Raw genomic sequence first — 14,153 nt, 5'->3', positions numbered from 1 at the left:
GAAGGTAAACGTGTTGAGATAAACGAGAACAGCAACCAAGCTATGGGAATCAGCCATGTTTGTTTACATTCGCCTCGAACGCTTAGTCAAACCTGGGAAAATCTGAGCGGAATAAGTCAGATTTCCGACCTTTCTTGAATGCAGTCTGCCGTGGTCACTACGCATCAATGCCAAGGAGACAGATCATGCGCAGACTGGACGCAGCTTGTTTACGTGACGCCTGTAAACAAGCTGCGTCCAGTGACAGTCTGCAAAAGGAATACACCACTCCTGTGAATTTCCTTTGTTAATCCCGATTGAGTTGTTTTCTCCAAATACACGAGGCTCGTGTGGTTTAGTGCAATAGAGACGACCAGCTGTGGAAACGCTATGCCTTATGCATTACTGCCGTCTAGGGGTGGTGACAGCTCACAACACATCAACGCTGTCTTGAACGCTTGATGAACTTTCTCTTTCAGCTGTTCAGACACGCTTCTCTGAGCAGCCAAACCAACATGTTTTCGACATAATGTTGGAACCTCTTTGTCTTTTGTTGTGCACTGAGCATCAAAGCTTTCTAAACTCTAAAGGTAATTCAATCCATTCCCACGGCGTACATATCATATGCTTTGTTTTCATTTACTACTAATGGTAGATGGATGCATGTACTTATTTGCTTTTGCATAAAAGTGTAAATGTGATCGCATGAATGATTCTTTGATTTATGCACGGAGGAAATCGCATACATTTATTTAGATTCAATATTGTTTTGAGACTTCCAACTAAACGCGGGTAACTACTAAACGAGTCCAAACATAACTTTACTGTTAATGCTATATTTGGGATGGGTAGAGTTTATTTTCACTGTCTCAATTGGACAGTGGAACCAACGTTTAACGATAAGCAACGTCATGCGGCACATGCTGTCACTTAAATCATCAGTAGATGAGACTTTGTGTGTGTAATGTACGTCACGACCAACCAATTTAACCTTGCAAGATGACGCAGATTCGAAAGCAATTCAATTCGATAGGGACAATTCAGTTAAGCTGATGGGTCTTGTGTATCGATATCAAACTTTGGCCGTTTTATCACTTAATTTTGCTGATAGATGTTTAACTTTTAATCAAAACGGTATTTTCAGTTCTAAATTTTCAATGTGGCATCCTTAATTTGTTTTTGATCATCTGATTGGAAGTGTTTCTCCGAGATTGGGAAGATAAACCAACCGGGAAAGACAGAGACTAACTAGTCTTTTTTTTGTCTCGTTTGTATATTTTTTATACCGTATTTTCCGGACTATAAATCGCTCCGGAGTATAAGTCGCACCAGCCATAAAATACCCCAAAAAGTGAAAAAAAAAACATATATAAGTCGCTCCGGGCTATAAGTCGCATTTTGGGGGGCAATTTATTCGACAAAATCCCACACCAAAAACAGTCATGAACGAGCAACAACAGGCTAAACGATAGGTATGCTAACGTGACAAACACAAACAAAGAGCTGAGAACGGGCCTGATGTAACATATAGAGTGATTAAGGACAACTATTACACGGATAACATGCTTATAAAACCATCGGTGTCACTCCAATTCATTAAATCCATCGATCGTTCGATACGATAGCAACAGGCTAAACGATAGGTATGCTAACGTGACAAACACAAATGAGGAGCTGAGAATGGGCCTGACGTAACATATAGAGTGATTCAGGACAACTATTACATAAATAACATGTTTATAAAACCATCGGTGTCACTCCAATTCATTAAATCCATCGATCGTTTGATACGATAACAACAGGCTAAACGATAGGTATGCTAACGTGACAAACACAAATGGAGAGCTAAGAATGGGCCTGATGTAACATATAGAGTTATTAAAGAAAACGATTACATGAATAACACGTTTATAAAATCATCGGTGTCACTCCAATTCATTAAATCCATCGATCGTTCTTTGTCAACAATGGGTGCGCGCGGCTGAGGCCGCTTGCACTTCAAAATATTCCACAGGCTCATATAACGATAGATAAACTATATTTAAAATAACTAATATATAAGCAATAATATTATCAAACCATCGGTGCACTTTAAATCCATTAAATCCATCAATCAAATTCCTCGTCCTTTGTCAACATCGTCGCGCGTGCGCCCTGACGTCAGCCTCATCTTTATTCCACAGGTCTAGTATATAACTATATTGTAGCGTTAACAAAGTACAAGGATAGGCGTGGGTTTGGTAAACGGCTCTTTATTAAACAAAACAAACTTCCAAGCGTGTGGTGGCGTGGACTTCCAGACACGAGAGCTCCATGGCATAGGACCGGGCGTGCGTAATGGCCATGTCCGAGCCCCATGCACCGTTCGCGGACAGCCACTCGGCCGAGCGCCGGCCCCCGACTCAGTAGAGTAGGACCGGGCGTGCGTAAAAGCCATAATAGTTTTTCAAACCGTCTATGTCACTCCAAATCCTTAATTCCTTCAAACTTTTTGTCCTCCGTGTCACTTAGAAATGATCACCGCTAATGATGCCGGTAGTCCTTTCGTGGGTACGTTTGTTCTTTTTGTAAACAACCGCCGCGCCGCGCTGTGCCGCGCCGCGCCGTGCCACTGACGTCACTTGAAATAGTAATCCATCGGTACATCACGGTTCTCCAAACTTTCTTTCTGCTGCTCGATTACTGTTTTCAGTTGCACATTTTACAACTTGAAGTTTGTAACCTGCAAAATATGAGTTTCTTTTTGGTGCCATTTTTCTTAAGCCCACCCAGTTGATGAGTCACGGTCAACGGTGAAATTTAGAGCGCCCTCATCCAGTTTCGTCTGAAAATATAATTTTTTTCAGATGTAGTTTTTTGTTTTGTTTATTTGGTTGTTTTATCCAAGTCAAAGTCTGCTTTATTGTCGAGTTTTTTTCATATACCAAGACACACAAAGAGATTGAAATTACGTTCCCACCATCCCTCGGTGAGATAGTACACATATGCATACAAGCAACACAAAAAAACCCAAGAAGGCATAAACAATGAATAAATAAGAGTGTTGAATAAATGATAAATAAATAAATAATAATAATAAATATAAGAGGAGCAAAAATGGAGCAAGTGTACATACAGCAGACAGTGGGCTTGGATATGGTGCTTTAAAATGTTAATTGCTTTATTTGATGGTTTCTCTATTTTTTATGTTTTGAATATGTTCAAGATATAGATATAAAAAGCATGTGAAGTGATCTATAAAGTCAACTATACTTGTAAGTGATGTCTTAATGATCAAGTAAAAATTTGTGAAAAAAAACATATATAAGTCGCTCCTGAGTATAAGTCGCCCCCCCCACCCAAACTATGAAAAAAAACCGCGACTTATAGTCCGGAAATTACGGTAATTCAAATCAGGTAATTCACCTATGTTCTAAATGTTCCAATTTTCTTGGATGTGTTAAGATGAAAGGTAACAGTTAAGCTAATCTTTGGATGCAGTGGGGGGAAATAGATATGACAAAGTTGCAGCAATGTCAAGCCCCTTAATGTTGGATGGGAAATATCAGTGTACAAACATTTTCAGATCTCCATCAAGATGTTCAGTTGAATTCAATTCCTGGCTCTGTCTGGACATTCACAGATTTGCCTTGAAGTCATCCCTAAATATCTTGGCTGTGTGTATAGGGTCGTTGTCCTGCTGAAAGATGAACCAGTCTAAGGTCAAGAGCGCTGGATCAAGCTTTCCTCCAGGATGTTTCTGTACTTTGCTTTATTTGTCTTTCCCTTAATCCTGTCTAGTCTCTCAGTTGCTGCTAACTGCCACCATTTTTTACTGTAGGGGTGTTGTTCGCCAGGTGATGCGTGTTGCTTGGTTCCCCACATACATGACGTCTAGCATTAAAGCCAAAGAATTCAGTCTTTGTTCATCAGACCATCGAATTCAATCTCATCGTCTGAGTCCTTCAAGTGACTTTTGGCCAACTCCAGGCTGGTGGCTATGTGTCTTTTTGAAGGCCACTCTACCCTAAAGGCCTGATAAGAGACTTGCAAGAATGACTTCTGGAAGTTTTCCCTCTTTCCTTATGGGAAGGGTGGAGCTCTAACAAAGTGACCATCAGGTTCTTCTTTACCCTAAAATACAGTCTTTATGTAAGGTTTGTTGAACTGGTCAGTAGAAACCTTACATGAGTATAATTAGTGAAAAGGTCTCTGAAAAATACATCGATATAGCGCTTTCACATTAGGTTTCACAGTAGCAAAGCGCCTTACAGAACATAAAATAACAATACAATAGAAGGAAAAAAAAACATCACTTTCAGGCTCCATCCTGTGCTACTTATATGAGAAATTTTAAGAAACCACAACCCTGTCAGGGACAGAAATTACCACCAGGTTTTATTTGCCTTCCACTCACAGCCATATCACAGAATTTTTTCCTTGGGTTTCAGGAGATTTGCTGTAGTAAGAACATGTGGCTTATTTACAATGCACCTTATGTATAGTGTAGTGTTGCACCAGTAGTCTGAATTTCAGCTGGTAAAAATGACACAATACCATAATTCCCAAACACCGGCCCTTTAAAACACTAAAAAATGAAAACATAATCATCAGCCAAAGTGCTCCAACTCTGACAAGGCTGCCGCGTAGCGCATCTATTGTCACACAAAGGCCGAAGCCCATCTGTGACACATGTCAGTCAGTTAAACCCTCCTCATGTAAGTAAATAAATAGTCTATATATTTAAATTCACAGATACACTCGCGCTGTAAATACCGCTTGTCTAATTTTGACGACCGTGTGGGAGCTTATTCCTTATTTTTGTCATCTGCTATAATGCTTTCCTACTTCACGGATTTTTGCCAGTTAATATGGTACGTGATACCAGTTCCGGTGATCAAGGATAAATAAGATAAAGTTTGTTGTTCCGATAACTATACACCAGCAACCCTTGCCGGTGTACTGTAAGGTTTTTGAAAGCGACAGAGTTGTGGAGACTATTTCCTCCACTGATAATCATTTTGGCTTCAAAGCTGAGCATGCCACAGACTTGTCCGTATATTCCTTAAAGAAAATTAGGGTTAAAAGTAAATGCAGTCATTTTTACCCACTAGCGTTTTGGGTGTACCTAAGAGACAAACCCCATAGGGGGGTTAATGATGCTGTCCCCCAAATGAAGCAGAAGTTGAGCGTTTCTTGTAGTTGTTTACTGCTGTCGCTGCGGTTTGCCTCTTTCAGGCCGTGAGACGCATATGAGGAAGACGGTCCACTAGGTTAGGTCCTTTTCATAGCACCGGGATGGGAGCAACGCTGTCTGTGGAAGATGAGCTGGAGCAAACGCCGGAGGTGCTGTCAACAATCAGTGGTAGGAAACCTCATTGCTTCATTGCATTGCAAACGTCTGATGAGATTACTTCTACGAGGTGTCTCTAACATCCAGCTAACCTTTTCGTTTAAGCTTGCACATTTGTTTTCTACATTGTGGGCTGGTAAGATCCATTCCATTAGTTGACATTCATTATCAAAGCAAATGATTTCTTTTAAAGTGTGGGAAAAAAAAGTGTCTCCTTCAAAATTGCATCTATTACATGCTTTTGTCAAACCAAGCGGATCTGGAATATCATCACATTTTATTCATCCTCTTACCTATTAAGCTGTTTTAGGGGCAGTCTCATGTAAGTAATCTTATCTCACTCACCCTATGCTTTGCCGGGTCAATGGTGAGCGCAGGTTTCACTCGAATGACCAGTTGACTGAATCTTGCTGGCATGCTGCTGCCTACCTTAGACGATGAATGGTGGCCTGGCAGGATGTGGGGAAAAAAACAAGTGTGCCACATGTCTTTGCCAAACACAAATCCCCTTGCATCCCCACCCGTCTGTCTACAACTTAGCCGAGCAAGTGTGTCTTGGTTATCAGAAGCTAATGCTGCTGCGACTGTTAGCTAAATATAATCTGTACTAAGATCTATTTACCTTTCGCCATGCTTCTCTTTTGCTCTGTGACTACGGCCAGCCGGTGTGCAAGTAGTTATGCCACATTGTTTTTTTAGGGTCACCAGATTTGGGTTTCTGAGTGAAATGGAACGGAGTGGCAATTCTATTGACAAAGTACTGTACATGTATTATGTTTGAGGCAGTCCAACAAAATCCCAAACAATTTTAAAATTGACCCTGGACGTTTTATTAGGGCTCAAAAGTAGGATATGGCTGAAAAAAAGAGGATGTCTGGTCACCCTATTGTTTCAGCTGTTCAGTGGAAGTGCTGAACGGGTGGCTTGGGCAAATTTTAGGAAATAGGTTGGTAAATAAAAGAATGTTTTAATAATTGATGGGTGGGCAGACGCACAATCCTCAAAACAAGTTTTCTTTTGTTCTTTGTTTTGCTTTTATTTCTTTCCTGCTTACGGTCTTATTTTATTTCTCTTTCTTTGTGTCTGTGTTTCTTTCTTTTTTGATGTTTTCTTTCTTTTTTGTTTCATTCTTGGTTTCTTTCTTTCTTGTTTTCTTTCTTGTTTTCTTTTCTTTCTTTGCAGGTAAGTTTAATTTGACTGTCTTTAAACTTTTGAATGGACTTTTTAGACTCTTTCAGTGCTTCAGTATTTTTTTTTTTTGCAAAACTGGCAGTTCACAAACAAGGTGCTGAACAACCAAATTCACAGCGTGCGTTTGATACATACCTGGTGCAGTTACAGTTGGCATTAAAATCTCATCTTCATCATGCTTTTTGCATTTTGACCTCACAAGACCAAGACAACTTCTGACAAATGACCAACATTACGAAACAGGATCTTCTCAGAGGGAAGTGGCCACTGGGGTCAGACTGTCACATTGTCATCAGCTGTTGCAAAAAAGCGACTAGAATAAATAAATACAAATGAAGGTTCAAAGACCTCAACTACTGTTTGTGTGTGTGTACGTGTGTACATGTGTACGTGTGCGTGTATGTGCGCGCGCGAGCGCGCGTTAGCATGCGTTATTTTTTTTGTCGCAAATTTGTACAATTGGTCAGTTCACATGCGGCTCGGTGGTACACTGGGTACCACGTCTGCCTCACAGTTAGGAGGGTGCGGGTTCGATTCCACCTCCGGCCCTCCCTGTGTGGAGTTTGCATGTTCTCCCCGGGCCCGCGTGGGTTTTCTCCGGGCACTCCGGTTTCCTCCCACATTCCAAAAACATGCTTGGTAGGCCGATTGAAGACTCCAAATTGTCCCTAGGTGTGAGTGTGAGTGCGATTGGTTGTCTGTCTCTGTGTGCCCTGCGATTGGCTGGCAACCAGTTCAGGGTGTCCCCCGCCTACTGCCCGATGACGGCTGGGATAGGCTCCAGCACGCCCGCGACCCCCGTGGGGACTAAGCGGTTCAGAAAATGGATGGATGGATGGTCAGTTCACATGTCTGTCTGTTATTTTTACAAATTATTAACCAAATATTGAAGATGGCTTGCTGTGTTCGACAAACTAATCAGTCTGAAAGTCTAAAGAAGCATGCAGCTTTTTTGTCTTTAAAAGTGATGGTTTGGTAGATGTCAGTACTCTGCCCGACACTGGTGATATGAAACCAAACTACGCAATGAATTGACTTTTACACTTCACTTACATATGTGTATACTGTAAATATACATAATTAAGGTAGCATCGTTTATTCGGTTTGCTTTTGCGTGTATTTGTATCTCACTGGGTGAAAAACATGGGAACAAATGTCTTGCCAACCACTTCTGACAGGTGTCAACTGCTCAAACATGGCACCTTTAATGATTTCCCTTAGCTGGTAGTTTCATAAAAACAATGCTATTCATTGACGATTATACAAGGCCTTTCCACTGATTGGTCAGTAGACTGGGAAACCGGATAGTAGTAGCAAAACAAAACATACCTGCTGAAAGTTTATAAAGGCAGAAATCAGTGAGTGGAATCTGAATGTTGAATTGTTGGTTCAGTAAAGTCTATTTCCCAAACTAAATTGCTGCTATTATGAAGCTGCTTAAAAATTAAGATTTAAGCGTTAAACCTCCTACACTGACTGACATGCTGGCCACTCTTCTTCCTTTCTCGTCGTGGAGTGTTTTGCGCTTCACTTGGTTACTCAATTATGAGCATCTGAAGTCAAGTCTATTGCTCAGACATGCGCTCATGTTTGTAAAAGACAATATAAGAAGTCATACGCTTTTGATTTAACAAAATCAATTAAAGTAATAATAATTCTAATGATAATCACATTATTAATACTTCCATGATAGAGTTGGTATGTTTTATTACCTTGGCGAACACAAGTAGTGTCAGTAAACATACACACAGGAATCGAGTGGAACTAGGCGGTAATTTGCCTTTTTTTGAAGGTGCCAGTTAATTTTGAGTCAAACCCAGAAGGGCGTGTTGTAAATAAGTGGATACTCAAGCTTGCTTTGTAAATTCATTCAGCACGTTAAGTTGAAAGGAGAGGGTGATGTCAGAGGACAACCTCCTCCTCTTTCTTCCTCTGATAAAGCAACCCAGACATTACGAAAAATAAACATGCGCAAACAGCAAGCGGTGGGGTTGTATTGGGCCAGCTGAGTCGTATTCATACAACATCAGTCGGCTCGGATCATGTCTCTGGTGGACTTGATTCAAGAAGTTCAAACTTTGTTGAGTCAATTGTTTCATAATTTGTCTTTTGGCACCCCCCCTCGATGTGCATCAAATATCAGTGGCGGCCATCGTCCCACCTCAGGTCAGTGTTCTCTTTAGCATGTACTGTTCATACTGTACAGTAATGAACATAAATGAACACCTACAAATTAGGCTTCTTACAGTATGTAATACTTTTACTGACTGCAGTAGTACGTGGCAGCTTGACCCTAGTAACTGATTAGCTTTTGCATGTGGGTAATTTCTAACAGACTTTATGCCTCCATACGCCCGCATGCAAATTTGTGGCTCCACTGACTTGCCACCACAGGTTGAGCAATGAACTGACTATAAGAGAAGAACAAGGTCAGCAAATTATCAATCCAGCCGCACAGGCAAGAGTGTTTGTACTTTGTCATGGCTACCTGTCTTTACTGTCGAGGAGTAGGTCAAAAAAAGAACCTTAAGTATTCACAGATAGACAACACAGGTGAGTGTTGACTTACAGTTGTTTTTGGTAGTTTATGACTTCAACAGAAGCTGAATTGTGTTTACGTCGGAACGTTTATTGCACCTAATCCATTTTCACTCAAAGAACATGAAAGGTCAGAGGACTTGCCTTGTTTTGTGAACATTTTGTATTTGAGCATTTCTAAGCAAACTGTGTGAGCCCCTTGGGGCACTGATATGTGTCTTTTGAAGGCGCAGGCGGCTGATTCTGTACCAGTATTATTAGTTAGAGAGCCAACTTTGTGGAGCTATGCTAATGCTAATGCTAATACTTAACATTTGCTTGTCCCTGTTCAATTTCTGTGAGTTGAGCACAAGATTACATGGAAATAATGAATGCTTGTCATTGGCTGTGCAATGAGCAATTCAGATTGTGTGTCTGTGGTGTGTGTGTGTGTGTGTGTGTGCGTGCACACGCGCGCGCGTGTGTGTGTCTTTGTCAGACCGATACCTATCTGTAGAGCAGCAGAGGGGAGGGGCAGGAAAAGGAGGAGTGATCATGTGAATTGACAGGTGTACATGTGTATGGAGAGGGAGAGACATCCAGACGAATCAAATAAAATGAGAAGTGCAGGTTAAGGTTGCTGGTACTTGTTTCTTTACCTGTGGAGATGGAGAATAAACAGGAGAAGGGTTGGAAGGAGCATGAAGGTGAGCGTTTTGTCTGTATCTCACTGCCAGAGATGGAGCGCTACTACAGATACACCCAGTGCTGTCAACAGCTGCATTGTAAGTGTGTGTGTTTACCTTTTGTCTTATTTCGCCTACTTCCACTGTTACCTCAATGTGCTTGGCATGCATGCAAGCATAGAAGAAGCATTGACAAGTGAACAATATTGGCGAAGTTATGAGCTACTTTCTTGGAATTACTGACATAATCTGTCACCCGGTGGTTTGAGAAGCTTTACTTGTCCGGTTTTAAAGGTCTTTAGGATGTGCTTATTGAATTTGAAAAACAATTTGCCAAAGTGCGGGCACCCTTAAAAACTCTGTCGGCCCTTTTTGTGTGCTACTCCTCAATGTGAGACATTGCTGTGGCCTTTAAAGTGAACAATTTTGTTTTGTGAAGGTGTTGCTTCTGTGCCACAGATTACTTTACATAATTTTACATCCAGGGAAGAGAGCAGCTGGTTCGGCGAAAGTGCCATATCCTTATTTATTCAAGGTGGTTCGCAATGACATTTGCATAAATAGCGTGCGTGTGTGCACGCACGCACGTGACGATTGATGAGTATATTTTTGGACCTTATTGCCTGGTTCTGATCCATTTTCTTTGGTCTTTATTTAGAGCCAATCCGTTTATTTTTAGTATTTAAAAGCTGAAAGGAAAAGAAGAAGAAGACTACGGCAGTAATACTACTCTACTACATGTGTTGCCTTTCAGACAGTTGTCATTACATATCTCCCTCTTACTGATTATTGCATTTACCCTAATTAGTTTGGTATTAATTTGAATTGAAGCAACATGTAGTAAATTAACCTAAAGATAACGGCTTCTGACTCATTTTAGTGGTGCACTGGCATCTCTGTTGCTACCATACTGTATAGTGCGCTGGCTGGCCAGAGTAGTGCAGGCTCAAATGCCAAATTCCAATTTAGTCCGTCTGTCCGACCATCCATCCATTCATTTTCTGAACCGTTTATTTTCATAGGGGTGCGGGGGTGCTGGAGCCTATCTCAGCGGTCTCTGGGTGGTAGGCAGGGGAGACCCTGAACTGGTTGCCAGCCAATCACAGGGCATACAGAGACATATAACCGTCCGCACTCACAATCACACTTAGGGACAATTTTCAATTTTTACGATCAGAAAATGTCATTATGTTCACCACTCTTCTTTGCTTAATACTCAGTGTGTGCCAATAAACAACAAAAACAATTTGAAAAACAATGTTGCTTTATTAAATGTGCTCGACCTCAGGGGAGAGACAAGGAGGAGCTCGGGCACCGGGGAGCAGCAAACTTAAGCGATTACAAAACAGTGCCGAACTCAATGCCAATGAATTAACAGCAACGTGTTTCCATGGCAGTGTTTGCTGTATCCAATTCACACTTAGATAAAAAATGATTGATTCTGTCAATACATGGAAAACATGTTATGGAGCAGCCAGACTGAAAAGGTGAGAGGAAAACGGGTGGTATACTTTTTTTCCCCTAGTACAGTGGTTCTTAACCTTGTTGGAGGTACTGAACCCCACCAGTTTCATATGCGCATTCACCGAACCCCTCTTTAGTGAAAAATAAAATTCTTTTTTTCAAATTCAAGACGTTGATGTTTTTTTTTTTACTAGTACACAAAATGAGCCGTGCATGAACATCACCTTGTTCAAAGAACAACAGTGAATGAACTCACGACAAATGACATACCTGCAAATCAGTGTGACTTCTGCTGTTGCCTTTGTGAGACCAGTTCAGATATACGTCATCACAAATTTAAATGATAAATCAGGTGTGTTTGGCCCTCCGCAGTGGGGGCTCTACCGAACCCTTGAGCCCGACCCACCGAACCCCTAGGGTTCGATCCAACCCAGGTTAAGAGCCACTGCCCTAGTATAAGTGCAAAATGTGAAGACAGAGCTTGCCACTTAAAGAACAGCTGTTTTTGTGGTGTCTCTGCAAGTGTCAATGTCATGGTTGAACTCTAACAATAAATCAAATGCCAAGGAGTTGGAGTCAAGGCAATAACAACAAAAGACGTGTCAAATCCGGACTTAACCACATCTACTACAACCCTGGTTAGAACGTAGAACATTAAATGATATATGTTCAACATTTTTTTGCGAAGGTGTTAAACCTTTCACTTTCTTTGCCTCTTTGTATTTGCCACAATGGCTTGAAAGTCAATAACATTTCTTATACACATGCCGTTGAAGAAAAATCAATTGTCCTTATTCTTTAAATCTCAAATAATACAAACTAATTCTTTTCCACATGCAGTCACCTGGTTAAATTAAAATTGCAACAGGATATTTTAATTGCGTGGGATTTGCACAAACAAAGCGTGTTGATCAGCTGCTCATAACAAATCAGCATGTGTGTTCATTTGTGGTGTGTGTGTGTGTGTGTGGGGGGGGGGGGATACTTCCTCTTTAACCAAAAAGAAAATCACAAGATTTATCACACTGTTATTCATTATTTCAGTTATGTAATCTGATGTGGTTTTATTATGTTCCGTAAGGTGCAAAAGGCTTTGACGATCTTCAAGTGCTTTGTTTTAATTATTTCCCCCCCCCCCCCTACATTAGTTATTTTGAAATAACACAGTCAACACTAATATCAAGCGAGCGCCTCTGTGAAGGTTTCTCCCATTACCACACCACGCCATTCCAAAATGTTTTGTGTGTCAGTTTGGCAGGTGATTAAGTGAAAACACAGCAGCAAACCAAGGAACGCAAAACTTAACCTGCTCTTTCTGGTTCTGCACTTGGCAGATGTAAAAAGCAAGTGAGTAATAAAAGTGCCATGAGTGTATATCCTACTGTCACTTCTTTCTTCCTGAGTCGCCTCTCAATTGGCGTCTTCCTGTTTACTCTCCATCTACCAGCAACGGAAAGAGTCGATAGTGCAACAAATAAATACATTTTGTCTCGTCTGCTACCCACCCAACACACACATATGCACATATGCACACGTACACGCACACACACGCGTCTCATTTACATCCTGTCGATGCATATCTGTGTGCACCTGCCTACTTTTGTTTAAGTAATGATTGCACACTTTCTTTAAATCCTATAAACTTCATTTCACTTCTCAAATATCACTGTTTGTCTGCTATATGGTATATTTAACTGAAATTGCTGATTCGAACAACCAATGATTTATGAATAAAAATCTTGAAAATGATCATGGTGCTCAAACTTTTGCATACGACTGTATGTGTCTATATATATATATATATATATATATATATATATATATATATATATATATATATATATATATATATATATATAATGTATGGAAAATGGATGGATGTATATATGCATATGTGTGTGTGTATATATATATACACATACATTTATATATACACATAAATTACATATAATAAATGTATATATATTACCGTATTGGCCCGAATATAAGATGACCCTGATTATAAGACGACCCCCTCTTTTTCAAGACTCAAGTTTGAAAAAAGACTTTTTGAACACCAAATTTAATTTTTATACAGAAAATAATTACAGTACATCTTATACAGAAAATAATTGCAGTACATCTAAAACAAATGATTATGACAATATATTCAAGAGAAAAAGCATGTTATTTTGCCTCATTCAAATCATGCAAAAAATGTCTATCACATCTTAATATCTGAACATTTAAATGTGTAAACTAAAGTGCAATCACATTTGTAAATGAATGGCTTCTGATTTTTGAAATGTAAATAAACAAATCTACTGTGATAAAACAACAAAATTGCAATAACTGCATTAACCATCAAAGTGAAGTCTAACTGTAACTGTAGTCTTGAAACAAATCTGAATAAGCAAAAACATTGCAATAAAATAATGCAAATTGCTACCGCTATTATATTGGGGAGCCTGAGGACTGTATAGGGGGTTGGCTCGGATGGTTATGCTCTTTTCGCCCCCGGGTGTCAGTCAGAACACAGGAGGGAAGATGTGGTTCGGTTTTGATTGCTTTACTGAATTATTGGCAAAAAAGTAACAGTGTCTGTCTATCTATCTATCTATCTATCTATCTATCTATCTATCTATCTATCTATCTATCTATCTATCTATCTATCTATCTATCTATCTATCTATCTATCTATCTATCTATCTATCTATCTATCTATCTATCTATCTACATACTATATATACATACTATCTCTCTCTCTCTCTCTCTCTCTCTCTCTCTCTCTCTCTCTCTCTCTCTCTCTCTCTCTCTCTCTCTCTCCCTCTTTCTCTCTCTCTCGCTCTCTCTCTCTCTCTCTATATATATATAGATATATACATAAATCTATCTATATATATACCGTAATTTCCGGACTATAAGTTGCGTTGTTTTTCATAGTTTGGGTGGGGGGGGGCGACTTATACTCAGGAGCGACTTCACAAATTTTTACTTGATCATTA

At 40.1% G+C, this 14,153-nt stretch overlaps 1 protein-coding gene across 9 annotated transcripts in view; it reads left to right on the top strand.

The window, feature by feature from the left end:
- The first annotated feature begins 247 nt into the window (after nt 1-247).
- The window catches only part of mcf2la (mcf.2 cell line derived transforming sequence-like a), a 52,215-nt gene continuing 38,309 nt past the window's right edge, over nt 248-14,153 (top strand). The window contains exons 1-2 of one of the 9 annotated variants that reach the window (XM_088369450.1): nt 410-569; nt 5,197-5,323. In XM_088369450.1, coding sequence (XP_088225576.1) covers nt 5,257-5,323 — 67 coding nt within the window. In that variant the 5' untranslated portion in view covers nt 410-569; nt 5,197-5,256. Of the gene's footprint in view, nt 570-3,172; nt 5,324-8,397; nt 8,669-8,911; nt 9,056-9,576; nt 9,805-14,153 lie in introns of those variants that run through there. The other 8 variants (XM_088369452.1, XM_088369451.1, XM_088369447.1 and 5 more) reach the window with 8 other exon arrangements.

This window comes from Syngnathus floridae, chromosome 2, assembly GCF_059516105.1.
Source record: "Syngnathus floridae isolate MCC-2025c chromosome 2, RoL_Sflo_1.0, whole genome shotgun sequence".
NCBI lineage: Eukaryota > Metazoa > Chordata > Actinopteri > Syngnathiformes > Syngnathidae > Syngnathus > Syngnathus floridae.
The sequence above is the reverse complement of the archived record's forward strand: the minus strand, read 5'-3'. Positions and strand labels throughout refer to the sequence as shown.